The following is a 22,335-nucleotide window of genomic DNA, read 5'->3' as shown; positions in this document are numbered from 1 at the left end:
ATTCCCACCCCCTCCCCACCCCACCCCCATGCATGACCATCTAAGAGAACCAGGCCAGAGAGAGATAAAAGGCCAACCCCATGAAGGCCATGCAGGCATTCCACATGATGGGCAGGAAGACCAGCAGGCCCAGCACACATAGAGATTGGCTGAGGGCCCTCTGGAGCTGGCCTGGGAATTCCCAGAGGCCTCCCCCTTGGGCAATGCCAGAGGGCTTTTGCACTGGGATGCTATTGGACAAGAGCTTGCTTCTTTCTTGGAAGCAGGAAGAGAGTCCTTCAGCCTTGATGACACTGATCTGACCATGATCTTTCTCTGTATCCACTGGCTTCTGTTCAGGGGCTGCCCAAGAATGGGACCACAAATGGTCAGATCCCACAGTTTCCTCTTCTTCCAGATCCTGACTGAGTCCATCCTTTACCAAGACGAACCCTGGATGTTGTCCTGCCAGCCACATGCCAGTGATGATGCCAGGAGGGGATTCCTTCAGTGTGTCTCCTCCAGACTCCTCCTCCTCTTCGTCCTCCTCCTCAGTAGCAGAAGAGACCCCCGGCTCCTCAACCTCACTACCACTGCTGCCACCACCTTCTTTAGCATCTTCAAGGAGTTCCATCACACCCTGCACACTTTGCATTGCATAGTGCAGAGTGATCTCCTCTGCTAGAGAGCTGTTCAGAGCTCTTTCTGGACCCATCCATTTCAGGAAGAGATCTTGGTCAGGGTCAGTCATAGGGACACCCCCCAAATTGCCATCAGCCACCTTAGCAGCCCTCAAGCGGCTCAGGTGGGTAAGGTAGAGCTGTTCCAATTCCAGGTCCACAGCATCCTCAGTTTGGACCTCATCTGACCTCTCACCCAGAGGACTTGTCAATGGCGTACTTCCTATGGCTCTTCCCTGATCTGGCACCAAGGTCAGCACAGAAGGGTGAATTTCGATGGTAGGGGACTGTGGGTATTCCAGGACTGTCTCAGGCAGCTTTTCTGGAGAGCTAGCCACCATGATATCTGAGACCTAGGGTCACAGAAGATGAGGAAGAGGGAAGGGGGTTAATAGGATAGGGAAATAAATAAAAGAGAAAGAACAGAGGGAAAAGAAAATCAGGACAAGTTCTACCAAAAAATGCCTCATTCCCTTCTCAAGTTCAGGTTCCAATTCCCCCAAGGCAGAGGCTTTCTCTCTACACCTCACTAATGACTGTGAGTCTCACTCTGGTTCATTTCATTCGGCATTTATTAAGTAGTTACCCTTTGCAGGACCTGGAATCAAGAAGACCCAAGTTCAAATCTCACCTCAGACACTTGCTAACTAAGTGACTTCTCTGGTCTTCAGTTTCCTCCTCTGAAAAGCAGAGATATTAGTGCCTACCCACCTAGTAGGGTTGTTCTAAGAATTGAATAAGATCATATCTTTATTGTGCTTTATGAGCATCAAAGTACCATCAAAATGTGAAGTCTTATTAAATGGGACAAAGAGCCAAACCAAGTACCCTGAGAAAAGTGGGGCGAGAGAGACAGACAAAGACAGAATGAGGAAAAAGCAAAAGAGAAGAGGAGTCAAGAAGTTGAGATGACGAGAGAGTGAGTGTCTTTCAGATTTGGGAATGAGTCACCAGAAAGAAAAAGGAAAGATATGGTTGCCTTGATTAACTGTGAAGAATCTTGGAATGCACAATATCCTCAGTTTGGGCCTCATCTGACCTCTTACCCAAAGTACTTGCCAACTGGGGAGGGGGAGGGGGAGGATGGTTTCCTAGGACTTCTGCCTGATCTGACACCAAGGTGCATGATGGTGGGGGACTGTGGGTATTCCAGAAATGTATCAAGCAGGTTATCTTGAAACAGAAAATTGGTGAAAGTTTGGTGCCACTGGGAAGTCCACTGAGATAGGCTGGTAGACAGCTCCCTTTCCTCTTTACACTTTGATGACATCATGTCAACTTCAGATTTAGTGGAATTATCTGGCCCTCCCTATGGCTAAGGGGAATCTTTCACCTCAGAAAGAACAAACCTGGCCATGGTTTCGAAGGGAGGTAACATTAAAAAGTTTGAACTAAATTAGGCAGGCCACCCCATATTACCTCAACATGCTGCTGCTGCTGCTGCTGCTGCTGCTGCTGCTGCTGCTGCTGCTGCTGCTGCCGCCACCGCTGCTGCTGTTGCTGCTAATAAAAATAGCAAAAGTGGCCAACAAGGGACTCAGGAAACCTGGACTGGAATTCCAGTTCTGTGACATGAGGCAAGTCATTTTTCTTCTCTAAGCCTCAGTATCCTCATCTGTAAAATGGGAATAGTTATCCTTGTACTACCTATTTTATAGGATTGTTTTAACTTTGCAAATGTTAATGGTCTCTAGAAATAGGAGCTGCCCTTTTCTCCTCCTTCTATTACAATGGGTTTAAATTCAATAAATTTAACCCAGTGAGAACTTGGGTTCATTTAAAATTGAAGTGAATATGAATTGATGATCACAATGGTGCATAGTTCTCAAGCAAAGCTAGCCATCTATTTTCAGAAGTCACTTTATCTTGGTTCATCTGTTTCCCATCAGAACATAGCAACAGAATTAATTTATTCCACTCCCCATTTCAGATGGTTACTGTGAGGAAAATCTTTTTGTAAAGCTAATTGGGGGTTGGGGGGTGAGTGAAGAGACTGAGAAGAACTCAATCCTATGTGGAGGCTGGGTGACCTGTTTACAGAATAATGGAGGGGCCCCTTGATGATGATTCTCTGAAGCAGGTAACCCAAGCCTGTTCCATACATTTTAAGGAAACAGCAAAAGCAGAGGTATACAAGATATGGTAGGGAGGCCGTGGTTCCATTGTGAGAAGAGATTGCTCTGGAAAGGATGAAAGACTGGTGTGAGATTCAAGGACCAGGCTAAGAAATTTGGGCAGCTGAGTTCTAGACCCATTCCAAAGTCAAAGGCCATAGAAGTCAGGAAGAAGAACTGAAAAAAGAACAATTGCTTGATCATGATTACTTTGGAATGATGAGATCAGAGACTTAAGAAGAGAGCTTGGGGAAAAGAAGCAAGGACATCTATGGTGGAATTTAGACATAAAAGAGAGGAGAAATATGGGGCCCGATCTAGCAGGGATGGAGACAAGGCTCTGTTTGTAGGGAGCAGGGCAACAGCCAAGAGACAGAAAGTGATAAGAAGTGAGAGAGGATGGGATCAAGGGTGCATATGGGGGAGGTCACCTTGGCAAGGAGAAGGGCCACCTTTTTACAGAAGATGAAGTGAAGGAAGGCATCTGAGTGATGGGAAATGAAGAGGGAGCTCAAGGTCAAAAATGGCCTCAATCTTTTCCACTGAAATGAAGCAGTTTGGGGTAGGGGTGGATGGGGGACCAAAAGAGTTATGGGAGCTGTGAGGAAAGATTTAAAGGTGTGGAGAGTGGGAGATTGTCTTGCTGCAGGGAGGGTCCAGTTGTGATTATGTAACAAATTTGTTATGGACTCAGCAATTTTGTGAATTTCTCTAGCTTCCTTCAAGCAGCAAGTGTGAATGATCCAAGACTGAGAGATGGTAGGGAAAGATCAGAGATCCAATAAGTGGGCATGAGACTTGAGAAAAGGGTAGAAAAGAATTGGACTGGTTCATCAAAGGGTAAAGATAGGTAAGTAAGAAAAAGAAGAAAATGTAACCAGTACAGGGATGTTGGCTTGGGAGAGAACTATGGGGTGAAGGGACTGATGATTGAAGTGAGGAAAAAGAACAGGATGCTGGGTTGTAAGGCAGAGGGAAAGATGAAACGATAAGAGGCTTTGATCAGATAAAACAATGTCACAATTCTTGATCATGAAAGTGGGACACTTGTGGGTGATGGAAGAATCAAGGATATGACCATCTGAGTGCAAATGAGGTGAGGTGAAAGAGTAGCTCACAAGAACTGGGTGCTATGAGAATCTTGAGTGGGTGATAGAGATTGCAAGAACCTCAAAGAAGATGGCAGAAAAGGGAGAATCTAGTCAGTCCACAAGTATCAATTAAGCACTGGAGATCCAAGGAAAAGCATAAGACAGGTTAGGTCCTGAGCTATAAAACCCACTAAAACAGAACTAGAGCCTCTGACCCAGAGGCTCGAATCCTTGGGGTTGATGTCTAGACATCTAGGAGGCCTCTCTTCCTCAGGGTCTCTTGAGTCACACTCTCATTGGCTCTGTCTGTGTTTCTTCGGGTTTCTAGACTCCCCAACTCCAAACCTTTGGCATTTTGGCTTTAAAGTGTAAAGACTTGATGTCTCTCAAGTCTTGGTCTAGGCCACAGTCTCTAGTTTCTTAAGGTTTCTGATATGTCTGTAGCTGTAAGTGGCTAAGACTGAAGGTCAAGAGTAAAGTCTAGAGTGGAATTAGTTGGTGATTGACTATAAGGCAGAGATAATTGAGTTCTATAAACCAGGAAAGAACTGAGAGTTGGACCAAAAACAAGTTTAAAAAGATAGAATGAGAGAGAAGAACATGGAAGTAGACCATTTGTGGCTAAAGTGGAGAAGAGAAGGAGGTCATGGGAAGTATTTGAAGGGCTATCATGATGTGGGGAAGTAAGGGCAGGAATTGAGTTGGAGAGGAAGACTGACCATCATGAGAGGATAATAAATCTATATAGAAAATCCTCAAAGTACAAAGAGGCTCCAGAATAATGGTAGCAGAGGGAGACCGTTAAAAGCAGGAATGGAAAGAAAAGTATTCTGACTACCCCTTGTAGTGCCAGTTTGTCTGAGGTATTGGTATTTGAGAAGTGAAAATAGAATTATCTTTTTTATTTTATGAATTTTTTTTGGTTTTTGAAAGGCAACAGGGTTAAGTGACTTGCCCAAGGTCACACAGCTAGGCAATCATTAAGTGTCTGAGGCTGGATTTGAACTCAGGTCCTCCTGACTCCAGGGCCAGGGCTCTATCCACTGCACCACCTAGCTGCCCCATGAAAGTAATATTATCAAGAATGTCCAGGGATGTAATGTGGTAGTGCACAATCAGAAGGGGCATCACAGTACAGAGTGCTGAGTCTATAGTCAGGATGGCCTGAGTTTAAATCTGCCCTCAGACACTAGTTGTGAGACTTTCAGTTAGTCACTTCACCTTTGTCTCAGTTTCCCAAACTGTAAAATGAGGATAACAATAGCCCTTACCTCCCAAAGTTGTGGACATCAAATGAAGTAATATATGTAAAGTGCTTAGCACAAAACCTGGCACACAGTCCGGCTCTGTATAAATGCTATTATTATTATATCATTCACTGAGTGACAGACTGAAAGAGCATAAGAAGAGGCTTCAAATTAGTTTCTTAATTGAAGAACTCAAGAGATTCCACTCTTGAATTCATAGAATCATAAACTCTCAGAACTGGAGCAGGAATAGGGAAGCCCCAATTTCCAAAGATGGCTCGTTCCATCCTTGGCCAGACTTGATAAGAAAGACATTTTTTCTTATGTCATGCTGACCCACAGGCTAAGCTATTTTTGAGACTTGAGAACAGAGCAGCCTTGACATTCAGATTCTTGATGGAGGTGGAGAACCTGGATGACCCTCAGGTGACATTTCAGCTATGGATACCCTGGAAGGTTATGAATGTCAAACAGATATCCATGGGATCCACGGGTGTATCAAGCTAATGTGAGAGGGATGCTACTGTGACTCTTACCTGTATTACCTGTGGCCCTGGTTGGAGTGGCAAAGGGGTGACTAATATGCTCCCTGACCCCCTGTTCCCATCATCAGAGCATTCTGAAAGAGTGAGAAAAAGGCAGGAGGAGAGATCATGCTGTATCTCTGGGACTTCAAGTCAACAGATTCTTTTCAAAACTGATCATTACACTAAAAACAAACTAGATGATTTCGATTACATTAAATTAAAAAGCTTTTGCACAGACAAAACCACTGTAACCAAGATCAACACAAATGTAGTAAATTGGGAAACAATCTTTACAACTAATGTTTCTGACAAAGGACTCATTTCTAAAATATAGAGAACTGAGTCAAATTTAAAAAATATCCATTCCCCAATTGACAAATGGTCAAAGGATATGCAAAGGCAATTTACAGATGAGGAGATCAAAGTGATCCATGGTCATATGAAAAATTGCTCTAAATCATCACATATTAGAGAAATGCAAATTAAAACTTTTCTGAGGTACCACCTCATACCTCTCAGACTGGTCAATATGACCAGAAAGGACATGATCATTGTTGGAAGGGTTGTGGGAAATCTAGGACACTAATACATTGTTGGTAGAGCTGTGAACTCATCCAACCTTTCTGGAGAGCAATCTGGAACTATGCCCAAAGGGCAATAAAAATGTGCATCCCCTTTGATCCAGCAATACCACTACTGGGTCTATACCCTAAAGAGATGATGAAAAAGGGTAAAAACATCATTTGTACAAAAACATTCATAGCAGCCCTGTTTGTGGTGGCAAAGAATTGGAAATCAAATAAATGTCCTTCAATTGGGAAATGGCTTAATAAACTGTGGTCTATGTGCGTGGTGGAAAGCTCTTGTTCTATTAGAAACCAGGAGGGATGGGAATTCAGGGAAGCCTGGAATGATCTGCATGAACTGATGCTGAGTAAGATGAGCAGAACCAGAATAACATTGTACACCCTAACAGCAACATGGGGGCGATGATTAACCTGGATGGACTCGCTCATTCCATCAGTGCAACAATCAGGGACAATTTGGGGGTATCTGTGATGGAGAATACCATCTACACTCAGAGAAAGAATTGTGGATCTTGTACAAAGACCAAAGACCATTACCTTTAATTTTTAAAAAATGTTATCTTATTATGTAATTTTGCTTCCTCTTATACTTTATTTTTCTTCCTTAAGGATATGATTTCTCTCATCACATTCAGCTTAGATCAGTGTATACCATGGAAACAATGTAAAGACTAACAGACTGCCTTCTGTGGCGGGTGAGGGGGAGGGAAGCAAGATTAGGGGGAAAATTGTAAAACTCAAAATAAATAAAATCTTCAAATAAAAATAAAAAAAAAAACCCTGATCATTACATGAGAAATCCCCAGGAGATGGAGATGACCCAGCAGGCCTCTGTCAGCTCAATTTGGAGAGAAAATCTTCCCCCTCCCCACCCCACCAATGGACCACCTGCTAACCTGGATTTGAAACACCCCTCCCCCTTTGCAAACCAAACCAGACAAACTGTCATTCATCCATGAACTTGCCATGGAAAGTCATGGAAACAATTTGCTCTGGCCTTAGCCTCAAAAGATACTATTCATAACCTGTACTGGGCTTCAAATTAGAAAGTATCAGTAGAAAGCCTCTTGGCACAGGCAACCAGAGTGGCTGGAACTGCCCCACCCCACCCCAATGGCTTTGTTAGAGATGCTTTTGCCTAGACTTAATTATTTTTAACAATCTTTTTCATAATCCATTCAACTGAGCAGGATTCCCATTCCACAACCTGGGGATTTCTGAGACTCCAGGTGAATTTGTGGAAAACTCAAAATGAGATGGGGGCAGGGCAACAAAAGAACATGAAAGTATCAGTCTTTCCCATCACTCACCCATCGAAGAGACAGAGTCATCTACATTCTCTCTTCTGAGTTCCTCCTCAGTTTGCCTGTGGGAGATAAGAGAGGAAAGTGGCCACATATAGGTCTCCTGGTCTCTATAGCCCCCCCCATTCTATTCAGTCCTTCACACCATCACCACAGTGTTTCTGTAGCAGAAGAAACACAGCCATCTATGCCCCTTACTGGCAAGCCCCGGCATTCAAGACCCCCAGAAATCTGCTACTTTTATATTTAGCCTCATCTCTAACAGCGTGGCGCTTTGCCCTTCAAACACAGCTCCCCTCCCTCTCTTTGTCTGCTCAATTCCTAGTCATCTTGTAAGGGATATAAGCCAGATGCCATCTTCTCCAGGAAGCCTTCCTGACATCCCTTATTTCCTAAGCTAACATCATCTGGCACTCAGCTTCACTCTTCTCTCAGCCACTTTATATGCATATTATTAGAATCATCTGCATGACAGATGGCCTGCTGTTCACACCTGGCTCATTGCAGAAAAGCAGGTTGTCACTTACTAAATGAAGTCATTGACCTGCAAGAAGGTGGAGATTGTGGCCACCAGATGGCACCAGCCCAAGGCCACCAGGCTAGGGGATTTTATGACTAGGCTATTTCTCTCCCGCCTCCCCCCACCCCAATAAAAGCAGTCTTACACTCCTCACTGATAAGTATTATCTCCTGCCCCCCACCCACCCCCCACTCTGCAAGCATCAAGTGCTTCCTCAGTTAGGGAACTCAAATCACCAAATCAGTTCTGATCTAGAAGAATAAAGGAAAAAAACCTCAAAACACCAGAAGCAGGGGTGGCTAGGTGGCACAGTGGATAGAGCACCGGCCCCGGAGTCAGGAGGACCTGAGTTCAAATTCAGTCCCAGACACTTAATAATTACCTAGCTGTGTGGCCTTGGGCAAGCCACTTAACCTCGTTTGCCTTGCAAAAACCTAAAACAAACAAACAAAAAAACACCAAAAGCAGATTCTGGAGGACCTGAGTTCAAATCCTAAGTCACACACTTATTAGCTGTGTGACCCTGAACAAGTCACTTAACCCCAAATGCCTTCCTCCCCTCCCACCAAAAAACCTAACCATACCCTGAAATACGAAAAAGGTTTCACCTGGTTTCTTACCACCAGCAAAGTTGGGACCCTTAGGATCTTAATTGAACAACTTTATTCAGAGACTCAGATAATTTTTTTGGGTCTACACGATTTATTAAGATCTAACTATCCAGCCTCAGACACTTAATAATTACCTAGCTGTGTGGCCTTGGGCAAGTCATTTAACCCACTGCCTTGCAAAAACAAAAAGCTAAAAAAAAACCTAAGATGTAAACAAAGGAAACTGCCCCAGAGTTGTACTGTAAAGAGACTACTAGGCTTAATCATCTTTCTTCTCCCCACAACACCTCAGAGAAGGGATTGTGTATTTGTGACTGGCCAAAACCAGTGCTCTAGCAATTAGAGAATGGAGGCAAAGTGCCCAGGGCTGGGATTAATATCACTTAAGCCTTGGGGCAGCTAGGTGGCATAGTGGATAAAGCACCGGCCTTGGAGTCAGGAGTACCTGGGTTCAAATCCGGTCTCAGACACTTAATAATTAGCTAGGTAATTATTAACCCCATTTGCCTTGCAAAAAAAAAACCCTAAAAAAAAAAAATCACTCAAGCCTGGTCTTGGGTTGTCCATTATATCTCACACGGCCTTGTTCAGTGCTAAATACAGGTCTCTCTAACACAAAGAGACCAAACCTGAATTTGAAGAAGCTTAGGGGCTACCACCATCAGGGTACTTCTAGTCTCAAAAGCCTCTCCCATCCCAGCAGCCAAAAAAGTTCATCTAGAATAGTGGGCTTGAAGTCTCTCTCCAGGTCAAACTCTGTGACTACCAGTCCTCAGAGAATTACAGGATTTGAAAGTTGGAGGGGGCTTCTGTGGCCATCAAAAACAATCCGTCAATAAAAGGAATCTTCACCATAACACCCAGGCCAAGCAACTCAAAGCAGCTTCTCTCGCCCATCTCCTGGTTCTGCCCAGCTCCTCCTCCAGACACTTCAGCCCAGTCTCCATGATACTTCTGAGTCTTCTCTTCTGAAGATTAGATAATCCCAGTTCTTTCAATGTGGCCCTGAAGGATTGAAGGCCATCCTGGTTGCCCACCCCAGATAAGCTCTTTCCAAACTATGACCACCTACAGTTGAATCCTATATTCAAGATGAGTTGAGATGACCACTTTCTGATTCTCCTAATGCAGCTCAATGTCACATAAGTTTGTTCAGATCTTTCCATTAAAACCCTGGGATCTTTTTTTTAATTACATTAAACTGAATGTTCTAGCCCAGAGGTGTCAAATACAGAGTCCACAGTGAAATACAGCACTTGTAGGCCCACAACACTCCAGAGTAAGTTTTCAACAAAGTAAAATAAAAATGAAATCAAACACTGATAAAATTATATTTGGGTTTCTTATGTTATTTTATTTTTTTCCAATTCCATGCAAAGTGGTGTGTTCAATATTCATCTTTTTGTAAGCATTTGAGTTCCCCTCAAGTAATCGGATATCAGCTGTACTTGTCCAATTGTGTTTAAAACATTTCCATATTAGTCATGTTGTGAAAGAATCCGAACTAAAGGGGAAAAAATATACAAGAAGGATAACATGACATTGGAAAACAAAATCATTATGTGACTAGCAGGGCTCCTTCAGTATGGATGGAGTAGTGACCTTATTTCTATTTGAGTCTAACACCACTGCACCACATTGCCAAGGTCTTTCTGTGTGCTGACACTAGCCTGGGTGTCCTCTACACATCTGATGAGCAGACCATTTGTGCCTTTATCCAAGTCAGGGATATGAATGTGAAATAGCAGCTTGGAAGGCAGTTCAGATGCCTAGGGTCCCACTACCTGGGGACCTCATCCCGCCATGTTGACAAGGGGTCATTACCAACTAACTCCACTTTGAGGTTGATCATCCAAGCCTCTTCTGAATCCAGTTGCATGGATCGTCATCATCTGAATCACAAGAACAGGTGGAGACTTGATCATATTCCTAGTTCTGCAAAGTATCTTCTCTCAGAAGGTTCCAGGAGGGGAGGGACAACTGCCATCAGTTCTACATACTCAGAACAGGAGAGGAATTTAAGTCCTGTGGGAACTAAAGCAATGGCCAGGAGATTATGTACTTGAATGGCTCTCTGACCTTGTACCACCTTTTACCTCTACACCTTTTCAAAATCAACACCCTGAAAGGAAAAGAATTATGGAATGAGAAAGACATCCAAGTACATGGATACAAGAACTGTTTCTTTTGGGGGTGATTAAACAGAAGTGTCAAAAAGAGCCCTGGGAGTCAGGGAAGACCTTGTAGTCCCCATCTGACAGGTGACTAGTCCAAGGAAATGTAACTGAACTGAGGAGAGAAATAGCTCCCAGAAAGATGGGCAATTGGGGGTCAAAAGACCTGATGCAAATAAAATGATAGGAAGCCATCATATCTGGTCCTCTAATTTTGGCAAAGGAGCTGTTTGGGTAGTTTCCAAGTCTCCTTTCTAGAAAAATGTCTTTCATTTTCTCAAATCCCAAGTTCCAATGCCAAGAGGTCAGGGCGAATGAGCATTCTGTATGTCTAGATTTGCATCTAAGCGCCCTCTTTCTTCAGGCCTTGTTCAAACCTGGCCCCTTCCTCCCATTCCAGGTATCTTACATCTTACTCCCTCCACCAAGTGCTCTTCAATCCACTGACCTTTTCCTTCAATTCACCCAGCCATCCTCCGACTCCAGGCATCTTCACTGACGGTCCACGATGCTTGCAATGTTCTCCCTCCTTACTTCCTCCTTCTGTCCTCCCTGGTTTCCTTTAAGTTTCAACTCAAATCCCATCTTCTACAGGAAATATGATGTTAATGCCTTCTCTCTGTTATTTTTTCTGGTTGAGGTCTTCATTGTGTACCTAGTTATTTGAATGTTGGTTCCCCCATCTGACTGGGAACTCCTTGAGGGCAGGGACTGGTTTTGGTCTGTTTTTTTAACCCTAACACTTAAAAAAAGGGTTTCCTATAAATCCTTGTTCTCTGAAGTTTGAAAGTGATAACAACCTGAAAGCATAGCTCTGGCCATTTCACATGCTCCTATTGAATAAAGTCCAATGTTCCCTGGAGAATCAAATCCAAAGTCCCTGGTCTAGCAATTAAGACCCTTCCCAGTCTGGTTCCAACTTCCTTTTTCTCCAGCCAGACTGGTTGGTCTTCTGCTTTCTTTCCTTTGCAAGTTTCAGCTGCCTGGAATGTTCTCTCTCCTCAAAACCTCTTTCAAAGAGTTAGGACAATGATATTAGACTGGCTATGGACAAAGTTATCCCCATCCAGAGGAACAAAAACAAAACAAAAATCCAAACTCTTCCGAATCTGATGAACACATTACAAAAATTATCTCTTGTGTATCTCTTTCCTAATTCCTTATACTGAAAATGACTAATCTGTAAACATGTTTATCAAAAATATGTATGTGGGGCGGCTAGGTGGTGCAGTGGATAAAGCACCAGCCCTGGAGTCAGGAGTACCTGAGTTCAAATCCGGTCTCAGACACTTAATAATTACCTAGCTGTGTGGCCTTGGGCAAGCCACTTAACCCCATTGCCTTGCAAAAGCTAAATTTAAATATATATAACATTAACCTGACTGTTCACTGCTGAGGGGAGGAGGGGTGGGAAGAGAGGGTGGAAGGAAATTTTGTAACTTAAAAATATATATATGTGGGGAAGCTAGGTGGCACACCAGTGGATAAAGCACCAGCCCTGGAGTGAGGAGGACCTGGGTTCAAATCTAACTTCAGGCATGTCATACTTAGCTGTGTGACCTTGGGCAAATCACTTAACCTCATTGCCTTGCAAAAAAAAAAAAATAATATATATATATATATATATATATATATATATGCATATGGATGAATGTTGCAAAACTTTCATAATATGTATTTAGAAAAATAAAATATCAAAAAAAAAACAACCTCTTCCAATCCATAGCTTCCTTCCCAGATCAACTCAAAGGCTACTTCCAAAATGAAGCACCTCTAGCCCCCTACTTGTTCTGGTCTTTTGTTTAGTGTCAGGAACTGGCATGAAGGCAGGGTTCAGAAAAGCTTGATGAGTGATCAATTGATTAAGCAGTTAGATCACCTTTGTCCCTTCAACTTAGTCTTTTAATTATGAAAATCAAGCAGCTCCAATAGCTGGCTGAAGATAAGAGGGGAAAACCTGGCAGTCCTAAGATGAGGAGGTGAAGTGGAGAAAGTGAGCCTTGAGTCAATTGATCCAGCTCCTAGACAATGCAAACAGACTAGAAATAGGCAACCACAGAACTTTCACTTGAAAGGGAAAAAGAATCAGATGTGACAATTTCTAAGAGGCTATGGAAAAAAACATCAATGAAAAAGAAAAGTAGCACCCTGCCAAACCAAAGAATCCCGGGTCTGCTGTTTCCTCCAAGAGTCTCCCAGATACTCAGGGGATCTAGCCAAAACAGGTCACAGAAGAAAGAAAATTCAGCAACAGGGCAAGGGAGGAGTCTGTTCCCCCCCCCCCCCAATCAAGAGGTAAAATACCAATATGTGCAAGCACTGTGCTAAGCACTGGAAGCTATCTGGCTTAAAAAGGGAATGTGGCTGGGCCCATAGTGGGGCCAGATCTGATGGTAAGATATCTTCGCTCAGGATGGGAGAAGGGAATAATAAACATTTCTAAAGAACCTACTGGGCACCAATTGTAAAATTTTGTAAAATTATATTTCATGAATGGGGAGGGAGGGCAAGCAGAATGACTGTCTGTTCTCTGGGTCCATGCATGACCAAAAGGAGGAAGTTAAGGGGAGCCTAGCCGCTGGCCTAGCTTGAGTTACTGAAAAGCTACTTAGGGTCTTCCTTTTGCAAAGAGCCCTGTGAGCTCTGAATGAGCCAAGCTGGTGAATGGATGTTGAACAAGCCCGCAGGCCAAGTTGGGAAAATCTGAACTCATTCTGAACTCAAGGATGGATCAGTTTTCCTTCTCTTTCATTCTTTTGGTGAGTTTTTGCCTCCATAGTTAAGTGAACAAGCTAATGGGTGGTTCATAATTAGGGTGACCATCTTCATGGCTTTTCAGTATGAGAGCAGAATTTTAGGCCTCTCATTTTGTTGTGCCTCAAACTTTAGCAATAGTACAAAGGACCAGGGTCTCACAGCTAGAAAGTGACTGAGGGCAGATTTGAACTCAGAAAGAGGATTCTTCCTGACTCCTAGACCAGAGTTCTCTCCACTGCAACCCTGCCTTGTCACCCTACCAATAGAGCTTCCATACAGTTGCAGAGAATCTCCTGGGGTTCTAGGATGTGTTGAGGGCAGGACTAGAAGCCAATTCTTTCTGGGTTTGACCCCAATACTCCCTGCTGCCTGAGTACCAGCTTATGCTCATCTTCAGACAACTTGATTCTGGTAAAAGGCATCAGATGAGTAGTTCTAGTTAGACGTCTCTCAAGTGTTCACTGAAAAAGAAATGTGAGCCATACTCCCATAGTACCAAGTGTTAGAAAAAAAATTGACCTTGCCATCGAGACCCCATCTCTTACCTTCATAGGCTGACAGACTGGTGAAGTACTCTCCTCTCAATAAAAATAATCGGGGGCAGCTAGGTGGTGCAGTGGATAGAGCAACGGCCCTGGAGTCAGGAGCACCTGGGTTCAAATCCAGTCTCAGACACTTAATAATTACCTAGCTGTGTGACCTTGGGCAAGTCACTCAAACCTTTGCCTTGCAAAAACAAAAATAAAAATAATAAAATAAAAATAATCATTCCTCATATGGGAGGAGAAGGAAACTGAGGCAGACTTGAGAAGTTCAAGTCCCATTGTTACCAAAGGTAAAGGTTGAGTTCAAGCCCAAGTTTTCCTGAATACAAATTCAGGGCTATTTCTGTTATGACAAGATATAAAACTCAGTCACACAGAAACTTTTTAGTATTTAGTGGTAGAAGGGGAGGGCCACAGAAGTACTGTGCACATGGAAAGTAGGAAGTATGTTGGACCAGATCAAATTCAACAGTCAATGCAAAAGGAAATGGACCGGGGGGTGGCTAGGTGGCACAGTGGAAGGGGGCGGCTAGGTGGCACAGTGGATAGAGTACCAGCCTTGGAGTCAGGAACCTGAGTTCAAATCTGGCCTCAGACACTTAATATTTACCTAGCTGTGTGTGGCCTTGGGCAAGCCACTTAACCCCATTGCCTAGCAAAAACTAAAAAAAACAAAAACAAAAAAAAAACCTAAAAAAAAAGGAAATGGACTGTCTACAAAGTAACACCAATGTTGTGAGATGGGAATGTCTTAGCTTTTCTCAGCAAGAGTGATTCAAGACAATTCTGAAGAACTTGGTGAAGAATGCTCTTCATCCCAAAGGGCCACAAAAATATGCATACCCTTTGACCCAGCAATACCACTACTGAAGAGATGATGAAAAAGGATAAAAACATCGCTTGTACCGAAATGTTCATAGCAGCTCTGTTTGTGGTGGCAAAGAATTGGAAATCAAATAAATGTCCTTCAATTGGGGAATGGCTTAGCAAACTGTGGTCTATGTATGTCATGGAACACTATTGTTCTATTAGAAGCCAGGAAGGATGGGAATTCAGGGAAACCTGGAGGGATTTGCATGGACTGATGCTGAGTGAGATGAGCAGAACCAGAAAAACACTGTACACCCTAACAGCAACATGGGGTGACGATCAACTTTGATGGACTTGCTCATTACATGAGCGCAACAATCAGGGACAATTTGGGGCTGTCTGCAATGGAGAACACCATCTGTATCCAGAGAAGAAATGGTGGAGTTTGAACAAAGTTCAAGGACTATTCCCTTTAATTTAGAAAGAAAAACCATATCTTATTGTCTGATCTTGCTATCTCTTAAACTTTATGTTTCTTCCTTAAGGATCTGATTTCTCTCTCATCACATTCAATTTGGATCAGTGTATATACCATGGAAACAATGAAAAGACTGGCAAATTGCCTTCTGTGGGGGTGGGGGGAGGGAAGCAAGATTGGGGAAAAAATTGTAAAACTCAAAATAAATAAAATCTTTAATTAAAAATAAAAAAATTATTAAAAAAAGAATGCTCTCCATCCCCAAAGAACTGATGGAGTCTGAATACAGATTGAAGCAGACTTTTTTTTGAAATTTTACTTTTCTTGAGTTTTTTTGGGGGGCAAATTTACTATATTTTCTTTCACAACATGACTAATATAGAATTGTTTTGCATGACTATACATATATAGCCTATATTGAATTCTTTGCCTTTTCAATGGGGCGGTAGGGGAAGTGGGGTGGTAAGAATTTGGAACTCAAAAGTTTTAAAAATGAATGTTTTGGGGGTTTTTTAGGTTTTTGCAATGCAGATGGGGTTAAGTGGCTTGCCCAAGGCCACACAGCTAGGTAATTATTAAATGTCTGAGACTGGATTTGAACCCAGGTACTCCTGACTCCAGGGCCAGTGCTTTATCCACTGCGCCACCTAGCCGCCCCTTAAAAATGAATGTTAAAAATTCTTTTTACGTGTATCTGGAGAAAAATAAAATACTAAATAAACTCAAAAGAAATTCAATGGTCAAAGTCAACAACAAAGTTCTAGTAACAGGTTTGGTAAAAGATACCTTTGGGTAGAGCATGTACAGCAAAACCAGAATGAACTACTCTGGGAGATCATTGTTATTAAGATGCCCATTTTATAGTTGAGGAAACAGAGGCTGAGAGGAGTTCAGGGACTTGTGAAGGGATTCACAGGTCTTCCTGACACCAAAGCCAACAAAAAGCAGCCTCCTTTACACAGGTTAGCCACAAGGACCTACTGCTTCAAAACCAAATGATTCCACCTACCCCCCCCCCCCAAAAAAGAACGATGAAACACACATATAGACCCACAGACACACATGCACATAGATATAAACACAAAGATATAGACAGACACACTGATATATATATAGACACACATACACATACACATACACACATACACCACACACACGCACAGAGTCCTGGCCCATCATTTCATATGTGGGGAATTCTCTCTATAGATGTATACTAACAGGTTTTTTACAATTCACACTTTTATGAACTACCTGAGTGGTTGAAAGCCATAAAAAAATTTATGTCCCCAGAGTAGAGACCTGGGGCAACAGATAAAGTTAGGGGAAAGAAAGGATGTATCTGTTTGCTAACGGATCCCTGTTGAGATGAACAGGGATGAGGATAGGTCTGACTCCAAAACAAACATTTCTTAGTTGTCAAACCAATGTCCTTTTCTTAATCGTCATCCTTCTTGACAAAGGATCCCCCTCTCCTTGAGCCTCTCTTGTGTCTAGGTTTCTAGGACATCCCTCTTCCTTCTCTCCTGGTCCCCCTCCTCCCCCTCTCTTTTGCTGGATCCACCTCCAGATCACATCCTCTAACTGCAAGTTTCCCCGGTCTCTGTCCTGGGCCCTCTGCTCTTCCGCGGCCAGACTCCTGCCCACAGACTGAATGACCCTCTACGTCTATACTGACGATTGTCATATCTCCCATTCCAAGGCCCTAGCCTTTCTGCAGACTCCAATGTCACATCTTCACCAGTCTTTCAGACACCCAGCTGTGCAGTGGAAATCTGAAACTCCACACAGTTCAAACAAAATCCATTCTCTTTCCCCCTAAACTCTCCCCACGTCCTACCTTCCCAGTTGTTATTGCTTGTTCTTTATTTTCAAAGAAGACCAAAGACACCATTTTGCTATTACTATGGAGGACGCCTTCCTCTCAATCATCCAGGCTGACAACTCAGATCTCATGCTGGACTCCTCTCTTTTTTGCTATTGCATCCAACCTACTGCCAAGGCCTGTCAATTTTATCTTTGTACCATCTCTCATATATTAAATATCCCTTCTCTGCTCTGTCCCTGGGCCTCCCCAACACTGCCTCTCCAGGCCCTCATTAGCACATGCCTGAATGGCTGAAGTGACTACAGGGTAAGGGGGTGGTGGGGGGAGAGGCTCTGCCTGCCTCTGGGCTCTCATAACTCCAGTCTATCCTCCACCAAAGTGATTTTCCTAAAGTGTAGGTCTGACCTTGTCACCAGCACTCACTACTCAATAAATTCAGTTGATTCAGTGTTCCTAGGTGTCCTGGTTGCCCCTCAAAAAGGCCTGTTTTGTTTATCTCCCTGGCCATCCCCTAGACTTAGAATGCTTTCTATCCTCCTGGCTTCCTTCTATAGGAAGGCTTCCCAAGGTCATTTCTTTGGCATGACTTCCTATTTATTGTATAGAGAGTTTGCTTTCACAACCTAGTTTATTTGTTTTCTTCCCAGTTAGACTGGGAGCTCCTTGAGGGCAGTAGCTTTCTTTTGCCTTTTATCCCCAGAACCCGACCCAGAATCAATGCTTAGTGCCTAACTTACTCTCAGCTGTCCCAGGAGCTTACATGATAACTCTCTGACCTGTTTTGAATTCCAAGAGTGTGTGGAAGGGCCAAGAAGAGTCAACATGTGGTCCTACACAGGACAAAGTTTGAGGAGTTCATGGGATAATAGAGCCAGGGAACCTGGCCACCGTTGGGAGGTTGGGCCTAGGGAGACATCCAAGCTGCACCTTCTTTGGGATTGGATGTCTCTCTTTCCCTCAGTGCTTTTCTCCCTCAGTGTCTCCATTGTATAGGTATTTGCAGAACTTTCTGGGCAACTGGAAAAAAGTGTATTAAACATTGTGATCCTATTCTAAAACTGTAGTTTATTTTTCTTGCTTCCCATGTCTATAGACATGGGGAAAAGAGTCAGAAAATCCATTTCTCACATCTTTAAGACCCGTGGTTTAAATCTAGCACACCTTCATGCTCGGATCTGGGACACAGAGAAGGATGGATGGTTTCACAAGAACGCAACTATTAACTTGAAAACCTACAGTACTTCAGAGGATTTGATCAAGAGAAACAAAACCCTCTCTGCATCACTGACTTGGGAGAGAGACTTAAAAAAAAAGACTGAAGTACCAGCAAAACCCCTAACAGGGGAGTGGGAATGGAATGTTTACTTTCACCACGCCCAAGTCATAGGATAACATCAACAGGTAGAGAGGTCTGAATATCAGGTAGAAGAGTGGCAGCTTTATTGAAGAGAAGTGTCTTGCCCAATGGATAGGGGTGGTAAATAAGGAGGCAAGGAGATCTGAGTTGTAATTCTGCTTCAGACTTCCCAGGTGTATAAATATGAGGATGTCATTCACCCTTTGTCTGTCCCAGTTTTCTCATTTGTAAAACTGCACCTTCTTTCATGAGTTGTAAAAATGACATGAAGTAATACACTTGGCAAGTGCCAGCAGTGATGTTTATTGGACATCGGTTGTCCAAATTAAGTCTCTTCTCTTTTTCATTTTTATGGTTATCAAGTCACTTGGTTAAATACCTTCCAACTCTCCTAAAGGAAAATATAAATACTGTATGCAGGGGAATCCCTTCAGGTTTTTGCAGAAGGAAGGTTAGGGCCCACGTAATACAGACTCAGAAGTGACCTAGCCTTGAAGTTGGCTTCCTCCTGGCCAGTGCCTTAAAGGTCACTTACAGCACCAACTTACTTGAGGCCTCTTAGAATAGGCAGCATTGAATATTGACGTAATTAATTTTGCTATGCATAGGTGTACAAAGACCAAAGACATATTCCCATACTGGTCTGGGGGCCCCAAGAGGGCCAGAATTAGTTTTCCTAAACATCTTCTATCACAGGGCAAAGTATATTTGGGAGGGAAAGAGGAGAGGGGGAAAAGACCTCCAACTAGTGACTTTGTCTGTTTGGGGCAATGCCTTTCACTCAATGAGGAAATCTGTTCCACTCAGTCCACTCATTCCTATGTAATTTAGTTTTAAGGAGTTAGAGCAGAGGTAGCAAACTCAAACAATAGGGAACTGGATTAAAATATCATTGAGAAATGTTTAGCAAAATCAGTAAAAATAAATTAATTCAACATAGATAATGTTAATTTGTAGTTTTCTAAGTCAACAAGATTGCTTTATGTTGAAGAGTCCTGAAAGGGTTAGTAACTTGTCCAAAGAGTCCCAAAACCAGTAGGTATCAATCAAGAGGAGAAATGCAAATGCAGGCCTTCTGTCTCTATGGCCAGGCCTCTACTGCTATACTACTCTGCCTTATAAATTGGAGGGCAGTGAGCTGGATGGGTTCAATTGGAGCAGGAAACTTCAGTTCTCTGACATGTCAGTTGGCACCCACTTGGACAAGTCCTCGTGAGTTGGCTGATGGACTATGGACCTCTTCGTCCTGGGTTTAGCTGGGATAACAAAGAAAGTTAGAGAGCAGTGAATGTGTGTGTGTTCACCTGGGCTGTGTTTTTGAGTCAGTCCTGGGCATGAGAATCAGTTTCTCATTGTTTATGTAATCTTTATGTAATTTCAGAGAAAATGGTCCTTGTGAGTAACTGCTATTCTTGAGTTTTGGCTAAGTATATGGGCCCTATCATTCCAAACAAAAGCTCAGATGGAACAGAATCATGACATAGCAGAATAGATGGCCAGCTAGTCCAACTTTCTTATTTTATACAGAAAGAGGAGACTGCCTGAGGAGGCCTGGGCAGATGAGTTACTGTTTCAGGATGGACAGGGTGGGAACCTTACAGTTCTAAGTCCTATGGAACTGTCTCCTAAAGCAGTTCTGCACAGACTGAGTGGACTGGGACCATTCAGAGTAACTCAAACAGCTGGGTCAATAGTCCAAGCAGCAAGTCCAACTACCACAGTAAGAATACTTTCTAGCATTTCTATAGGGTTTTGAAGTTTGCCAATATGATTTCATTTGATCCTCATCAGACTTCGAGAAAGCTGCATTTCTCTCACAGATGAGGAAACTGAGGCCCTGAGGAGCTAAGAATCTGGTCTCTCCACTATCACCTAGCTGCCAACCCTTCTGCCATGAAGAGGAGGCTGGGGTGAGGGTGGGGCGGTGTTTACCTGTGTCTGCCAGGTTTCATACAGCTTTTCAGTTGTTTCGTCTGAACCTCCCAAAGGAGATGCTTGGTCGTTGCAGGTACAGGGGGCGTGCCGGGGGACCCCAGCACGGCCGGTTCCTGCCTTCCCTGCCCGGGCCGAGTCCCAGTCGTGGCCGTCTCCTTCAGCACCACCGTGTAGTTCTTGCCCTGGTTGTTGGCCCAGTAGGTGGCCTCGGGGGTCTGGTAGCGCACAACGAAGTCGATCCGGGCCCCGTCCCGGACCTGGGCTGCGCCGCTCGGGGGCTCGAAGGGCAGCTGGAAGGCAAAGCGATCCGTCTGCCCCCCGTCCTCCGGCGAGCCGCTCCCTCCTGGCACGTAGTGGGCAGGGTGGTCGCGGAAGGTAAGCCAGCCATCATGCGTGGCCCGCACGTGCACTGCCTTGTGGTAGGAGAGGTTGAGGACTCGGATGAGGCCGCGCAGCAGCGGCACTCTGCCGGGTGCGCCCGGGGTCTCAGGGGGCAGCAGGTCCTCCAGCTCCACCATGGAGCCCCGAAGGCGTTCCAAGCGGCCCGGGGCCGGGGGCAGCACGAAGGCCGGCAGCAGGTAGAAGGGGGGTCCGGGGCTCCCATTCAGGCCCAGTTCGGGCACTGGCTCCTCCCGCTCTTCGGGTCCGAGCCCCGCGCAGCCCCAGGGCTGGTAGCGCCGCAGCTGGGCCAGGGGCAGCCCCAGGGCTTCGTCGGCGAACAGCACGCGCCGGGGGCCCCCAGGGGCTCGCGGCGGCTGCACGGCCTGGCCCGCGGCCTCCTCCTGCTCCTCAGCGCCGTTAGAGGGTGGCGGGCCGGGCTCCTGGGGCAAGGCCGCCAGGCTCGAGGCCTCTCCTCGGGGAGCCGCTCGGGCCATGGCGCTGCCGAGGTCGGCTGCCCCGGAGCCAGGAGGCCGAGACCAGGCCCGCGGCCGCAGCCGGGAGCCTCCCGCCCCTTCTCCGAGCCCGGAAGGGAGCCAAAGCCTGAGGCGGAGCCGTAACCCGAGGCTGTCCTGGAAGCGGGCCACAGGAACACCCGAAGGCGGGCCGCCAAAGACGGCGACCAATGGGAGCCGGCGAGCGCGGAGGAGCGGGACGGTGTGGGGGGGGGAGGGAGGGGGCGCGCGAAGGCTGATGGACCAGGATACGCGAGCAAGGGACGCAAGCTGCGCGAGGAGACAGAGCAAGGGCGGAGAAAGAAGAGGGGAGGAGTGGCCGGGCCCTCCTCCCCCCCCTCCTCCCCCCCCCCCCCCCCCCCCCCCCCCCGCTCCCAGCCTCAGAAGCCTAAGGCGGTCGGGCTAGCAGACGCGCGCGGGAGAAAAGGTGGGAGGACCTTGGACAGCTGCTTGCCTTCCCCGCCTTACTGCCGCTCCACCCTCCCCCGCCTTCCTTTCGGTCCCCCGGCCCCTCCCTCTTCCTCCTTTTTCTAGAGCTGGAAAGGGTTCGGAAGTCCTAGGAGTTCTTTCCTACGACCTTGCCCACAAGCTGCTCTTGCAGATTGACCCATGTGGTCACCCCGATGCTGTGTAACAGGCCACAGAAGTTTTGGAGGAAAGGACTTGGGACACTTATGGGCCTACTTGGAGAAGCCCAAGACTCAAACAACTGATAGAACTCCTGAGCCTCTCAAGGAGACAGAAGAGTCTGGGAAAGGGGACTCCAGCCTGTGGGCAAGAAACCCGGGCCTTCAGCTCTGGCTGGTGCTGACTTGGCAGCTGAAACCCATCATGACCTATGATGATGAATCATAATCAGGATGCAAGAATGAATAAAGCACACGTGGCCTCAGAAGCATGT

The 22,335-nt window shown here is 45.1% G+C and overlaps 1 protein-coding gene across 2 annotated transcripts; it reads right to left on the bottom strand.

Moving 5' to 3' along the window:
- Positions 1-29: 29 nt before the first annotated feature.
- Positions 30-21,487, bottom strand: PPP1R3F (protein phosphatase 1 regulatory subunit 3F). 2 transcript variants are annotated; one of them, XM_074208265.1, is made up of 5 exons: positions 20,539-21,487; positions 7,536-7,591; positions 5,648-5,730; positions 2,079-2,162; positions 30-1,012 (listed from the first exon to the last, which is right to left on the bottom strand). In XM_074208265.1, exons 1-5 carry the CDS (start codon positions 21,414-21,416, stop codon positions 41-43), a joined length of 2,073 nt encoding a protein of 690 aa, XP_074064366.1. In that variant the 5' UTR covers positions 21,417-21,487; the 3' UTR covers positions 30-40. The 2 variants fall into 2 exon arrangements, with proteins under 2 accessions (XP_074064366.1, XP_074064367.1); XM_074208266.1 differs by having other exon boundaries at positions 2,079-2,159.
- Positions 21,488-22,335: the final 848 nt, after the last annotated feature.

This window comes from Macrotis lagotis, chromosome X, assembly GCF_037893015.1.
Source record: "Macrotis lagotis isolate mMagLag1 chromosome X, bilby.v1.9.chrom.fasta, whole genome shotgun sequence".
Taxonomy (NCBI): Eukaryota; Metazoa; Chordata; class Mammalia; order Peramelemorphia; family Peramelidae; genus Macrotis; species Macrotis lagotis.
This window is presented reverse-complemented; position numbering and strand designations above follow the sequence as displayed.

Coding starts and splice junctions, on each gene's coding strand:
- PPP1R3F (XM_074208265.1), bottom strand. CDS start 21,416: ATGGCCCGAGCGGCTCCCCGAGGAGAGGCCTCGAGCCTGGCGGCCTTG. Junction 5,731..7,535: donor TGACTCTGTCTCTTCGATGG/GTGAGTGATGGG, acceptor TCACTCTTTCAG/AATGCTCTGATGATGGGAAC. Junction 2,163..5,647: donor CAGGGCCACAGGTAATACAG/GTAAGAGTCACA, acceptor TATTTTTATTAG/CAGCAACAGCAGCAGCGGTG.